This window comes from Danio rerio, chromosome 3, assembly GCF_049306965.1.
Source record: "Danio rerio strain Tuebingen ecotype United States chromosome 3, GRCz12tu, whole genome shotgun sequence".
Taxonomy (NCBI): domain Eukaryota; kingdom Metazoa; phylum Chordata; class Actinopteri; order Cypriniformes; family Danionidae; genus Danio; species Danio rerio.
This window is the reverse complement of record NC_133178.1, coordinates 13,828,151-13,841,509: the sequence shown is the minus strand read 5'-3', so window position 1 is coordinate 13,841,509 and position 13,359 is coordinate 13,828,151. Positions and strand designations below refer to the sequence as shown.

At 33.2% G+C, this 13,359-nt stretch overlaps 2 protein-coding genes and 1 long non-coding RNA gene across 6 annotated transcripts in view; 2 read left to right on the top strand and 1 right to left on the bottom strand.

Moving 5' to 3' along the window:
• Positions 1-13,359, top strand: part of LOC137490042 (uncharacterized) — an 846,477-nt gene that overhangs the window by 798,381 nt on the left and 34,737 nt on the right. The gene's annotated exons all lie outside the window — the stretch shown is intronic.
• Positions 2,812-11,597, bottom strand: tspan10 (tetraspanin 10). Of its 2 annotated transcripts, none has more exons than XM_001339543.7 (3): positions 11,457-11,597; positions 8,536-9,161; positions 2,812-3,157 (listed from the first exon to the last, which is right to left on the bottom strand). In XM_001339543.7, the coding sequence occupies exons 1-3, from the start codon at positions 11,541-11,543 to the stop codon at positions 2,827-2,829; spliced, it is 1,044 nt and encodes a 347-aa protein (XP_001339579.3). In that variant the 5' UTR covers positions 11,544-11,597; the 3' UTR covers positions 2,812-2,826. The 2 variants fall into 2 exon arrangements, with proteins under 2 accessions (XP_001339579.3, XP_009297570.2); XM_009299295.5 differs by having other exon boundaries at positions 8,536-9,158.
• si:dkey-282h22.5 overlaps positions 2,907-13,359 on the top strand; it is a 34,739-nt gene continuing 24,286 nt past the window's right edge. The window contains exons 1-3 of one of the 3 annotated variants that reach the window (XM_073935523.1): positions 2,907-3,173; positions 8,551-9,170; positions 11,506-11,684. The gene's annotated coding sequence lies outside the window, so the exon portion shown is untranslated. Of the gene's footprint in view, positions 3,174-6,877; positions 6,914-8,550; positions 9,171-11,505; positions 11,685-13,359 lie in introns of those variants that run through there. The other 2 variants (XM_073935529.1, XM_073935526.1) reach the window with 2 other exon arrangements.

The following is a 13,359-nucleotide window of genomic DNA, read 5'->3' as shown; positions in this document are numbered from 1 at the left end:
TAATCAGGTTTTTGTACTGACAGAACTTCAAACTAAAGAAAATGTCAGTTTTACTAACTGTTCAACATCAAAAGATTTTGGAGGAAAAATCAAGGTTCCAGAATGCATTTCAAATGCATAATTAAGTGTAAAAAACATGATTAAAACATTTTATACATTAGGCTGATTATATTAAGGGGAATGTTTGGGAATAGGTGCAGTTTTACAGTGGATTAATTTAAAGATTTTTTTGTTATTGAATTTTTGGATTACAGAAAACAAATCATTGTTCACAATAAAACTGCTGAAATACATCTGGAGATCCTATAATAATTGATGGAAAATTATTTATTTAACAGATGATTTAATAGGTTACTATAAGTACATTTTTAAACTAGATACAAGTATGTTATAAATGACTGAAATACTACGTAAAATGCATTTAATTTTGATATAATGTCAAATGATTTAAAGTAATAAAGATTTGTTGGAAGTTGCAGTGTTTTTAAACACCTATTCATCTTATATTTTCTTGGTCTTAACAACATGAAACCATTTTGTTGTTGTTATTGTATTAGTTAAATATGTCTTTCTAAAGGCTGCAAAATAAATGCAACCTCTTCAAGTTCACATACTTTAATTTCTGTTTCAAGTTATCTGGTGGCACATCTCTATCAAATAACTGCATATTGTTTTGTCAACATGGCTGAAATTGACCTGATAAGGTTCTGCATTCATGCACAGAATTTCTGACCTTTTAAGTCAGATTTAGACAGATAGACAGATAATAAATTAATAGTGGGAATAGGTTTTTAATCTAAAGTGTTAACATTAAGTATATCATTTTTTTTAAAACTAAGCTTTGTGTTTCTGTAGGCTGCATATATAAATTAACTCTTCAAGTTGATAACTAACCTCTTCATGTTCTCCGACTCTTTAATATTTGTTTTACATTAACTGGGGGCATGCAAGATCAAGCAAGATTTTTTCCAAAAAACAAAAAACATGACAGAAGTTGGCCTGATAATGCGTATTTAACCCACTTCACAAAAGATTCGTTTTTTATAGAAACATTTACAAACCGTGAAAACCTATAAAAAGCTTGTAATGCCTGTAAGATTTTAAACGATATCATAACATTTCTAGACTCTCGGTCTCCAAAATAAACAACTTCATCTCCAGGTCTCAGATGCAGTGAATTCATTAAATGCAGGCTTGTTCGAAACCTCAATCAACCCCTTAACTGTCCCCATATTTGTGTATGCTTTGAGGAGTGTGAACCACATTTTTTCATACTTTCGACAATATTTGTAAACTACACATAACATTCGAAAGTAGTATGTCAGTTTAGTGGTTTTTGATTTAAATTTAGCCTCTAAAAACATTAAGAAAGGTTTACATTGCTGTTTCAGAGTACAACTCTAATGTGCATCCTTGTCCCAAATTAATAAACAACTGTTGCCCTGTAACATCTAGCAAATATTTTAAGACATTTTAAGCTTTCAGATGATAAAAAGTTTGTCATGATTGCTTTGTTTAGAAAATGTTGATATTATGGTTTACATGTGTATAAACCATATTTAATATACAATATGAAAATATATAATATGTCCTTATATTAATTGCATTATAATGAATTAAACATAAGCACCCCGGTATCGGGATGGTGACAGTTACAGGATTAAACTACTTATTTAAAATGAGTCTGATCAAAACAATTTGTTGATTTTTTTTAGGGACAACTTAATTATTTCATGCTATGTTATGTGAGTGTGAAAAAATTGTGTGGAACCCGGCATTTTTACAGTAGCATTGCCTTATTGAAAACATCTTCGTCTTTTTCCTGATCTCTCAACCTCCTCCTCCTCCTCCTCAATATTAATTATTACTGTATTTATTATTATTATTATTATTATTATTATTATTATTATTATTATTATTATGGCTGTTATAACCACTTCTTTTACCAATATTTACCATATTATGCATCATCTTCCTCATTCTCACCTCCCTTGATTTTTTTTTTTATTCTTGTCATTATTATTATTATTATTATTATTGCTACTATTATTATTATTAGTCTTGCTTTCTTTTTATTTTTGCTTGCATATTTTATTATGTATGTTATACATTTTTATATGTATCTTTGTGTATATAATTCCACCTTTACACCCATTTACTATTTTACACATGCATGCAGGCTTGTTTTTGTGAATTGTTGGGACGTTACATTGGTTTCTGTTATTTTTATACTGTACAGACTACATTTCCTATAGCTCCAATCCTACTTTAAATCCCAACCAATTACAGGAACATTTATAAGCACTCGTTCTGTGTGATTTATAAGTATTTTGAGAAAGACATCAGCAAAGTCTTCAAAACTCACCACCTTCTTGTAATACCTCTGTCATGCCCATGTAGTTATACAGATTTGTGTCTTGATTTGTCACAAAAACACTTACAATTGATTTTACAGTATAGGTTTATTTAAGCGTCGTACGCCGAAGATTACAGTTTTGTTTCTACATTTTTCTTAGGTTAGTTAGCTTAGTGTGCTTGGGTTTTATGTTATATTTATTTCTTAATTTTGTCAACACTCTTGTCTTTTGTTTGATATTGATTTATAATTATTTACATTCTAAATTTTTCTATTCACTGTTTAAAATTATTGATTTAATAAATCATTGATCTTTGTTTCATTTAGACTTAGTTGTGGTTTCTTTTTTTTCGTCCAGCACCAGCAAACTCACTTTATGATCCGACTCATCCTTTATATCAGCATTAACATGTATCAATTTCATGTATCTCTTTGCATGATCATAAACAAAAGCAAACATCTGAACTCCTTTATTGCAGTGCCTGTAAGTACGCCTGGTGCTGAGCTCTGGTCCACCTTATCTTGTGCAGCAGACGAGCTGTTATGAACAGAGTGAGTATCTGGATGCCCAGCAAGACGATGACCACTGTGACGATCACCCCGCCGTTGTGCTCCATCCAGCGGGCGACGCTACCTAAACAGCCACCCAGGAAGATCACGCTCTGGGCAGAGAACTCGTCCAGCTGCTGGGCGCCCACTCCACACTGGCTGTTCCACACCGTCCCGTTCTCCAGCGGGTCGATGCAGCAGGATGGGGGCACTCCGCAAGCCTGCACCCCTGGAGCCGAACAGTTGTAATACCTGCACCAGAGAATTGGTAAGACTCACTCAAAAGTAGTGGATATGATGTGATACTTTGAAGAATGCTGATACCTGTAACCATTGACTTCCATAGTAGGACAAAAACAAATGCTGTGGAAGTCAATGATCGTCTTTAAGTGCCATTTAAAGCGATAGTTCACCCAAAAATTAAAATCATGTACTCACCCCTTACTTGTTTCAAAACCTTTTTGGAGTTTCTTTCTTCTGTTGAACACAAAATAAGTTATTCTGAAAAATGCTGGAAACCTATTGACTTCCATAGTATTCGTTTTTCTTACTATGGAAGTCAATGGTTACAGGTCTCCTGCATTCTTCAAAATATCTTCTTTTGGGTTCAACAGAACAAAGTCAAAGAGGTTTGGAACAAGTGAAGAGTGAGTAAATGGTTATTATTTTTTGGGTGACCAATCCCTTTAACTTGCTTGAGTAGAGTATAGTCTTAATTTGTCAACAGTAGGTAATAGTAGGTAGAAATACCTGAGATTAGAGAAATGGCTGTGGGTGAGACTCACTCACATGCAGTTGATATGACATAATAATTTGAGGAATTATGTACCTGTAACCATTGACTTCCATTGTACAAAAAGACCCCCAAATACTATGAAAGTCAATGGCCGTCTGTTCTAACATTCTTCAGAATATCTCATTTTGAGTTTAACAGAATACACTCCAATTTTTTTTTTTTTGTGTGTGTAAGTGTAATTTAAAGTTATAAATAAGATAGTTCAACCAAAAAAAAAACCCTCACTTGCTTCAAACCTGTTTGGTGTTTCTTTTTTCTGTTAAATACGAAATAAGTTAATCTGAAAAATTCTGGAAACCTGTAACCATTGACTTCCATATTACTGTAACTGTGAGCTTAAGTATTATTATTTGTTTTTCCTACTATGGAAGTCAATGGTCACAGGTTCCCTGCATTCTTCAAAATAGCTTCTTTTGCGATCAATGGAAGAAAGTTAAAGAGGTTTTGAACAAGTGAGGGGTGAGTGAATGATTATTTTTGGGGGTGAACTATTCCTTGATCTTACTTTTTCAACAGCAGGTAACAATAGGTTGAAATACCTGAGACTCACTCAAATGCAGTTTATATAATATTTTGAAGAATGCTGATTTCTGTAACCACTGACTTAGGACTAGTAGGAAAAAAAAACAAATACTATTGAAGTCAATGGCCATCAGTTCATCAGAATATCTTGTTTTGTGTTCAACAGAAGAAACTCAGATTTTTATTTTTGTGTTAACTATCTCTTTAAGTGTCATTTAAAGGGATAGTTCACCCATGTTTCCCTTTACATGTTTCAAATTATTTTGCATTTTCTTTCTACTGTTGAACATAAAATAAGTTATTTAGGAAAAGGCTGGAAGCTTGTTGACTTCCAAAGTATCTGTTTTTCCTACTATGGAAGTCAACGGTCACAGGTTTCCAGCATTCTTCAAAATATCTTATTTTCTGTTCAACAGAAGAAAGTCAACGAGATTTTGAACAAGTAACTTGTGAGTAAGTGATCATTTTTTAGGGGTGAACTATCCCTTGATCTTGTTTGAATAGAGTACAGTCTTACTTTGTCAATGGTTGGTAAAAGTAGGTTGAAATACCTGAGACCAGAGAAATGGCCATATGTGAGACTCACTCAAATGCAGTTGATATGATGTGATATTTTAAAGAATGCTGATTCCTGTAACCATTGACTTCCATAGTAGGAAAAAAACAAATACTATGGAAATCAATGGCCATCTGTTCTAGCATTCGTCAGAATATCTTCTTTTGTGTTCAACAGAAGAATCTTTTGATCTGATTTTTAGTGTCATTTAAAGAGACAGTTCACCCTAAAATATAGATTATTTTCTAACCCCTTGTTTCAAACCTTTTTTTTTTTTTTTAAGTTTTTCTTCAGCTGAACACTAAATAAGTTATTCTGAAAAATGCTGGACACCTGTAACCATCGACTTCCATAGTAGGAAAAATCAAATACTATGAAAGCAAGTAAATGTTTGTCTTTTCTAACATTCTTCAGAATACCTTGTTTTGTGTTCAACAGAAGAAACTCTGATCTTTACATTTAGTTTGAACTGATTCTTTAAGTAAAGTTTTATCAACACATTTCAAGAGGATCACGTGCTTATGAATGACCACAGCTGGTGCTGCAACATCAATCACTAACCAACCAATCAGCAACATAAATATTCTGCCTTGGTTACTTTAGACATCCTTGTTTTTTAACGAAACCCCCCCATTCATCCCAACTACTTCCACCCTGTCCTTCTTCAATATTGGGGGAGTTCTTGAGACCTACCTGAGCTTGGACTCCTCCCTCAGTAAACTGGAAGGAGCCCTGGGCTCGTGGCTCCTCTGAGCTCAGGGCTCTTTCCTAGGAGAGCATGCCAAATTTTCTTTTATTTAATCAAGCGTCAGGTAAGTGTGAACTCTTAAAGTGTCATTTAAAGGGATAGTTCACCCAAAAAGGAAAATCATTAACTCACCCCTGACATGTTTCAAAGCTTTTGAAACCTTCAACATAAAATAATTTAATCTGAAAAATGATGGAAATCTGTAACTATTGACTTTCATAGTAGGAAAAAACAAATACTATTGAAGTCAGTGGCCTTCTGTTCTAGCATTCTTCAGAATATATTTAGTTTTGTGTTCAACAAATGTTTAAATCAGATTTTTTGTGTCATTTAAAGCGATAGTTCACCCAAAAATAAAAATCATGTACTCGCCCCTTACATGTTTCAAACCTTTTTGGAGTTTCATTCTTATGCTGAACACAAAATAAGTTATTCTGAAAAATGCTGGAAACCTGTAACCATTGACTTCATGGTTTCCGCTACATTCATTCTTCCATGGCGGGGCGCCACGCCAAAATTCATCCCGCCACATCTACATTACTGCTTCTCATTCAAAACATTTTATTTTTTGAATATCGGGTAATAATCGCACCAAAAAATATTAAAGGGTAAGTGAATTATAACAGCGCAAACTTTTCTGTAACCATAGTAGTGCTGTGCGTCAATTGTTTACCCTTTAAGGTTATGTGCTGACTGACAGGCGCGTGATGCCTGAGGCCAGCAAACACGACGTATAGCCGTTTCACTTTACTTCAGGACACATTAATATCGCTCTGTAGGTTTATAGGGAGACATTCAGAAATATTCCTAGCAAATCTAATAAATGCTGGAGACACACTTGTTACATAAACGCACTAAATTGCACTTCAGCAGCATTTATTTGAGAGCGCACAAGATCTGCGCATAAGATCTTGGAGCGGCTTATGTTTCAAGGGGCGTGCAAAAAGTTTTGTGCACGAGCAGAGGAAATCGATAAATGCGATCTCGACTTGTAATACTGCATTCACGACATTTGTCATTGAAATAATGCCACAGGTAGATCTGTGTAAAAAAGGCCTGCCACGACAGCTGGAAAAAATCCAAGAGGAAACATTGGACTTCCATAGTAGGAAAACGTAAACGTCCGTCTTTTCTAATATTCTTCAAAATATCACGTTTTGTGTTCAACAGAAGAATCTTTTAGTTTTGTGTGAACTATCTCTAAGTGTCATTTTATTTACTTATTTACAAATTATTTACTCACCCCTTACTTGGTTCAAAGCTTTTTGGTGTTTCTTTATTTCCTACTGTGGAAGTCAATGGTTTCAGGTCTCCAGCGTTCTTCAAAATATCTTCTTTTTTGTTCATCAGGCAAAAAAAGCCAAACGGGTTTGGAGCAAGTGAAGGGTGAGTAAATGATTATTATTTTTTGGGTGAACTATCCCATGAACTTAAGCTTGAATATAGTCTTACTTTGTCAACAGTAAGTAATCAAAATTGGTATTTCAAAATGAGAAAAACACAATAAACCCCAAAGTACTGGAAAGGAATAGGACAAGAAACACTGGTATGATCAAGAATAACAAGCAGGAGACAGACAGCCAAATCCAAACCGTCATCCAGAAAGCATTAAATATACTGGAGGGGGCTCTTTATAGCTAATTATGTTGTATAATCTGTGTATTTAAGAAACGCTGGACTACTGCAGTGTTGGAAACTCTGACAATGACTAATGACATCAGCCTGTGTCTGGATTCCCTGTAAAATCAAACAGCGCAGTAAATCATGTGAGGAGAGTTCCTTTCACTTAAATATTAGTGTAAGTTTATTGTGTTTAATAGAAACAAGTTATGAAAAAGAAAGTTGATTGAATTAAGCTGAACTTAAACTGTATGAGTTTGCTGAAACTGGCAGATTTCTAGTTCCCAGCATGTATCGTGTCAGACTGTAGGAAGGATAAATGTTGAGATGAAGTGTTATTTTGTGTGTTTTTTTGCACACGATTAACATATGGAGTCATTAATTGTTCTTAAATCTTGTGCGGTGTTAGGATTTACTTAGCTTTTTGTTATGGTAAAATTTGTAGACCATTATGGTGGTAAATACACAGTAAAATATCCGTAAATAAGCAGTTTACTGTATTTTGTTATCATGTTTAGATGTTTTTGCCCATTTTTCTTTGCTGTTTAGCTGCATTATGGGACCTTAATCTTTTTTTTTTTCAACAACTTTTAACCTTAAAACATATGAAAAAGTGACTTTTATTGACATTTTTATTAGTTTAAAGTGATCTATTGGCTGCGGTGGTGTTGTATATGTTATGATTCAAAAAACCAGTACATTTTCTGTTATTTCACAGACTTATTTCTCTATATCAGAGATGCCCAAATAGGGCCTGTGTAATCTTTGGTTTTGCCCGTCATCCCATCTGAGAAGAGAGGGAAATTATTGGTAAGGATTGGAAGTTGTAAATGAATCCCTTTTTTTTCTTTTTTTAATGAGCATACTGTTGCTCAAAGGATAGACCACAGTTCAGAAGTCCTCAGTGAACAAAATAAGGCAAAAGCAGGTACAGCTTGACTAGTGTAAAAATCAGGTGAGGGCTTTTCTTTTTCTGGATTGCTTTTTAAAACTGTCGGTTGGGTTTAGGGAAGTGGGTGGGCGGGTCAGTCGGTGCTTTTGAAAACACTTTTGGTCGGGTTTAGGAAAGGAGGAGGGTGGGTCAGTCAGCTGATAGCGGTCTCTGGTGGATTTACGCGAGAACAGCAGGCACGAATGGAATGGAAAAAAATTTGAGATCTCAAAAATCGTACACAGCAGACTCTGATGTGTTCCTGAAAGACTTAGATCCTGAGATGTACCTGGCGCTCTCCAGAAATGTATATAAAGGTACGTTTTCAGAATGAGCCTGGGTGAGCTAAATGACTAAATGCAAGCGTAACGTTAAGATGACTTAATTGAATCAACTGATTGAGTTTGCACAATTGAATGACTATTGCAAACTTAAGAATATGAGAAGGTGCACTCACACATTGATCTCCCAGTCTCTGTAGGTGTCGGCCCCGCAGCACTGCAGGCTGGTCTGGATCTCATCAGTGATAAATCTTAGGTCCAGGTCATCCTGATACCTCACGATAGCGGTCAACATGCCCAAACGTAGGTAGTCCTCCATCTGAGCCTGCATGCTGAACAGTGCAACCGCTGCCAGGACCTGTGCCACCACCAGAAGAAAAACCGCAGCCGAGAAGATCCGTAGGAGACACATGTTCTCTCGCAACGCCCCGATGCATCCCGTCATGCTCAGCAGGGCGAGGACCAAACCCAGGAACAAGAAGAGCAGCATGGGGTCCGTCCCAATCCCGCTGATCTTCTCCTGAGCGAAGGACTCTTTGTTGATCAGACCCCAGAGACCCAGCACCAACGTGGCCAGGCCCAGGGCTGTGAAGAGCAGGTTACTGGAGATCAGCAGGTACTTGAGGATGTAGTCGCTCCAGCCGGACGTCCCAAAAGATGCTGGACTGAAGCGGAACCTCCGTGATGAAGATCTGGACGGTTCTTCATGGCTGGAGAAACTGGAGCTGGTGTGACTTCCTGAACTCTCGTATGTTCCCAAGTATGAGGCAGCGGAGGCTCCTTCTGATTTCCTGACGTCCTGCTGGATTGGGTAAGAGGTCAAAGGTTGTGACTGCATTTGAATACACTTTAATGCATTTAAGTGCGCTTCAATTTGGGACACATTCACTAAATAGTTTTTGTGCATCATCATCTTCATCAGCAGCAGTAGTAGTAGTGATGATAATAATAATAATAATAATAATTGAATATATTTTATGATTATCATCTATAAAATATTTAATTTTTATTTTAAATATGTTTTAATTTGTATAATTTTTTATATTACTGTAAATAATATAACTTTATAATAATAATAACTATTATTATAACTATTATAATAATAATATAACTTTATAATAATATGAATAATAATCTATACTTATTGTTTATATTATGATTAATATTTTATCATCAATATGACTTACTAATTATAGCATATAAAATTAATGTAATAGTTTATTTGTAGAGATGAGTAATTAATTGTAAATAAGGATTGTTTGAAAGTAATCGTAATTATTGAGAATATCTAATAATAATAATAAGAATAATAGTATTCTTCATAGTTTATTCTAAAATTCTTATCTCAACAGTGATAATGTAGATTAATATAATAATTATATAATAATTAATATAATAATTATTATTACCTAAAATATTATTATATAAAGTATTAGTAATACTAATCATAATAATAATTATTAATATTATTATTAATATTAGCATCATCATAATCATCAATAGCAACAATATGGCTTATTATAATTAGTTTAACATGTCATAATAACATAATTTAAAAAAATAAATTAATAATCAATCATTATCAATTAGGTTACCCTAATAATTATATATTATGTTTATTCATTAGTTATGGTAACCTACAATTTATTTTGATAATACTAACAATAATGATCATATAAATTACCATAATAATGACAAATTGTGATATCAAATTAGTTAGTTTATAGGGGAATTATTTGCACATATTCAAATTAGTTGTACATATCCACAATTTGTATGAACACTACTAACAATGATAATAATAATTATAATTATAGTAGTAAGGACTATAATAATGACAGATTATGATTTCAATTATTTGTGTTAATAATAAGTTATTATCATCACAAACAATATGACATTTTTATAATTAGTTTAACATATCATAATAATATGATTATTTGGAGAAATTAATAATTCATCATTAATGATTATTGTAATTAGAAATAATGGTTACCCTAATAATTATATATTATGATTATTCATTATTTATACTAATATATCATTTAAATGAAAAATACTAAATATAATATTGATAATATAAAATACAAAAATAATGACAGTTAATATTGTTAATATATTGACTTATATCGCTAATTAATTATTAGCAATATTAATAAGTTATTATCACAAACAATATGAATTATTATAATTAGTATAACATATAATAATAACTTTATTATTTATAAAAATTAATAATTAATCAATAATAATGATTGTAATTATTAATAATGATAAACCTAATAGTTATATGATTACCCATGAGTCATACTAATCACTGATATCAGCTATTAATTATAATAATAATAATAATAATATTAACTTATTACCATCATAAGCTTTATAGAATATTATAACTAGTATGACATCTTAATATTGTAATTATTTTTAGAAATGAATTATTCATTTTTAATAATGATTGTAATAAATAAACGTTACCCTACCAATTATATATTAGAATTATTCATTTGTTATACTAATCTATACCTTTTATTAATAATGCCAACAATAATGTAAATTACTATAATAATGACAAATTTGATCAATCATTAGTAATAATAATGAGTTATTACCATCATAAACAATATAGCATATTATAATTAGTATAACATATAATAACGTAATTATTTGTATCAATTAATAATTTATCATTGATATTGATTACCAATAATGGTTACCCTAATAATTATTTATTATGATTATTCATTAGTTACACTAATGACTATAATTGATATTAATAATTCTATGATAACAATATTAATGACCAGTTATGATGTCAATCATTATCCTCTGATGTCAATCGTTATCCTCATCATAAACAGTCTTATTATAATTGTTATAACATGATTATTGATCATTAATTATAAAATAATAATAATCTTGCATCATTGCTTGAACCAGAAACTTAATCAAGTGAAAGAGGAAAAAAATGAAAAGAAAAATAAAATAAAATAAAAGATATTTGTTGACTAGATTAAAGAAACATTAAAAGCACAATCACTTGACACATTCAGCAACTAAACGTTTAAAGACGATAAGCATAAATAAATCCCACTACCTTTGTAATAAGGGGCTTGTTCTCTCCATTCTGATTCCTCCTCTCCCAGAAAAAGAGAAATCTCCCAAAAGACGGAAACCACCCCATTCCTCCCAAACAGCGGGAGCGGACGCTTTCTGTTCCCAGGACAGATGTGTGTATGCGTGTGTCTCTGGTCTGCTGTGTGAGGGGGCCGCGGCGCTGCTGTTTCCAGCATCATGTGAGAGTCACAGTACTGAGGATTACAAGGTCAGAGTTCATGGTGTCCTGCAGGCTCACAGAAACACTAAACACTGCGTTAGCATGAAGCTGCACTGTGAAGAAGAGATCTGTTCGTTAGTAATTATATTGAAATCTGATACATAAAAATGACATATTTGGATTTTACAAACATAAAAATATACACTCACCGGCCACTTTATTAGGTACACCTGTCCAACTGCTGGTTAATGCAAATTTCTAATTAGCCAATCAGATAGCAGTAACTGACATGGTCAAGATGATCTGCTACAGTTCAAACTGAGCATTTTCACGCACAACCATCTCTAGGGTTTACAGAGAATGGCCCGAAAAAGAGAAAATATCAGAGGAGACTGGTTTAAGCTGATAAAAGGCAACAGTAACTTAAATAACCACTGGTTACAACCGAGGTATTCAGAAGCTCATCTCTAAATGCACAACATGTCCAACCTTGTGGCTGATAAGCCACAACAGCAGAAGACCACACCAGGTGCCACTCGTGTCAGCTAAGAACAGGAAATTGAGATTACAATTAGCACAGGCTCACCAAAATTGGTCAATAGAATATTGGAAAATGTTGCCTGGTCTGATGAGTCTCGATTTCTGCTGCGACATTCGGATGGTAGGGTCAACATTTGGCATCAACAACAAGAAAGCATGGATCCCTCCTGCCTTGTATCAATGGTTCAGGCTGCTGATGGTTCTGTAATAAGTGGAGGGGATTTTTTTCTTGGCACACTTTGGGCCCATTAGTACCAATTCAATCCAATAGAGCACCTTTGTGATGTGGTGGAATGGGAGATTTGCATCATGGATGCAAATCTGCAGCAACTGCATGATGCTATTATCTCAATATGGAGCAAAATCTCTGAGGAATGTTTCCAGTACCTTGTTGAATCTACGCCACAAAGGATTAAGGCATTTCTATAGGCAAAAGGGGTCCAACTAGTAAGATATACCTAATAAAGTGGCCAGTGAAAGGATTGCAAAATGGGTGCATGCATATTTTTTCCCAAATATGTTTCCACAAATATGTTCATATATATATATATGTAGAAAGGGGACATTTTTTAAATATTTAGAAATATATGTTGCAAATGTGATATTTTATATATGTGAAATCCAAATTTGAACTTGTATGTCATATATCAGATTTCTATGTGGGAGTTTCATTAATCGGTGCTTTAAATTTATTTAATTGCTTTTAAATATGATTTTAGGGACCTCAATCACTCATCTGATTTGCTGTTGAAATAATACAAACAAACTTTTATTGACATTGTTTGCAGTTTGACATGGTATACTACAGTACAAACACAATGTGCTGTTAAAAAACTGGCAGTTTACAGATTTATTTCTGTATGCATTTAATAAATATAAAACATCTACATCAAGCATTGTCAGAGCAGACATCAAGGTCTCATAATGCAATTGAAAACTTCAATTAACCCCCCAACAGCAAAAAACCCCACATATATCATGAGCAAATTGCTGCTGTAAATTAATGGATATTTTTCCAAAATGCACAGTTAAAATGGTGATGACTTTGTGCAAGAAAAGTATGCAAATTAGCACATACATCATTTTGCATATTTAAGCATGACATTTTAGAAAACGCACAATAAAAGTTTGCAATCAATCAACTAGTTTAATATGGTAATATGATGACAAACTTTTTTTTTAA

Coding starts and splice junctions, on each gene's coding strand:
- tspan10 (XM_001339543.7), bottom strand. CDS start 11,543: ATGGGGTGGTTTCCGTCTTTTGGGAGATTTCTCTTTTTCTGGGAGAGG. Junction 9,162..11,456: donor ACAAGCCCCTTATTACAAAG/GTAGTGGGATTT, acceptor TACCCAATCCAG/CAGGACGTCAGGAAATCAGA. Junction 3,158..8,535: donor AGAGACTGGGAGATCAATGT/GTGAGTGCACCT, acceptor TCTCTGGTGCAG/GTATTACAACTGTTCGGCTC.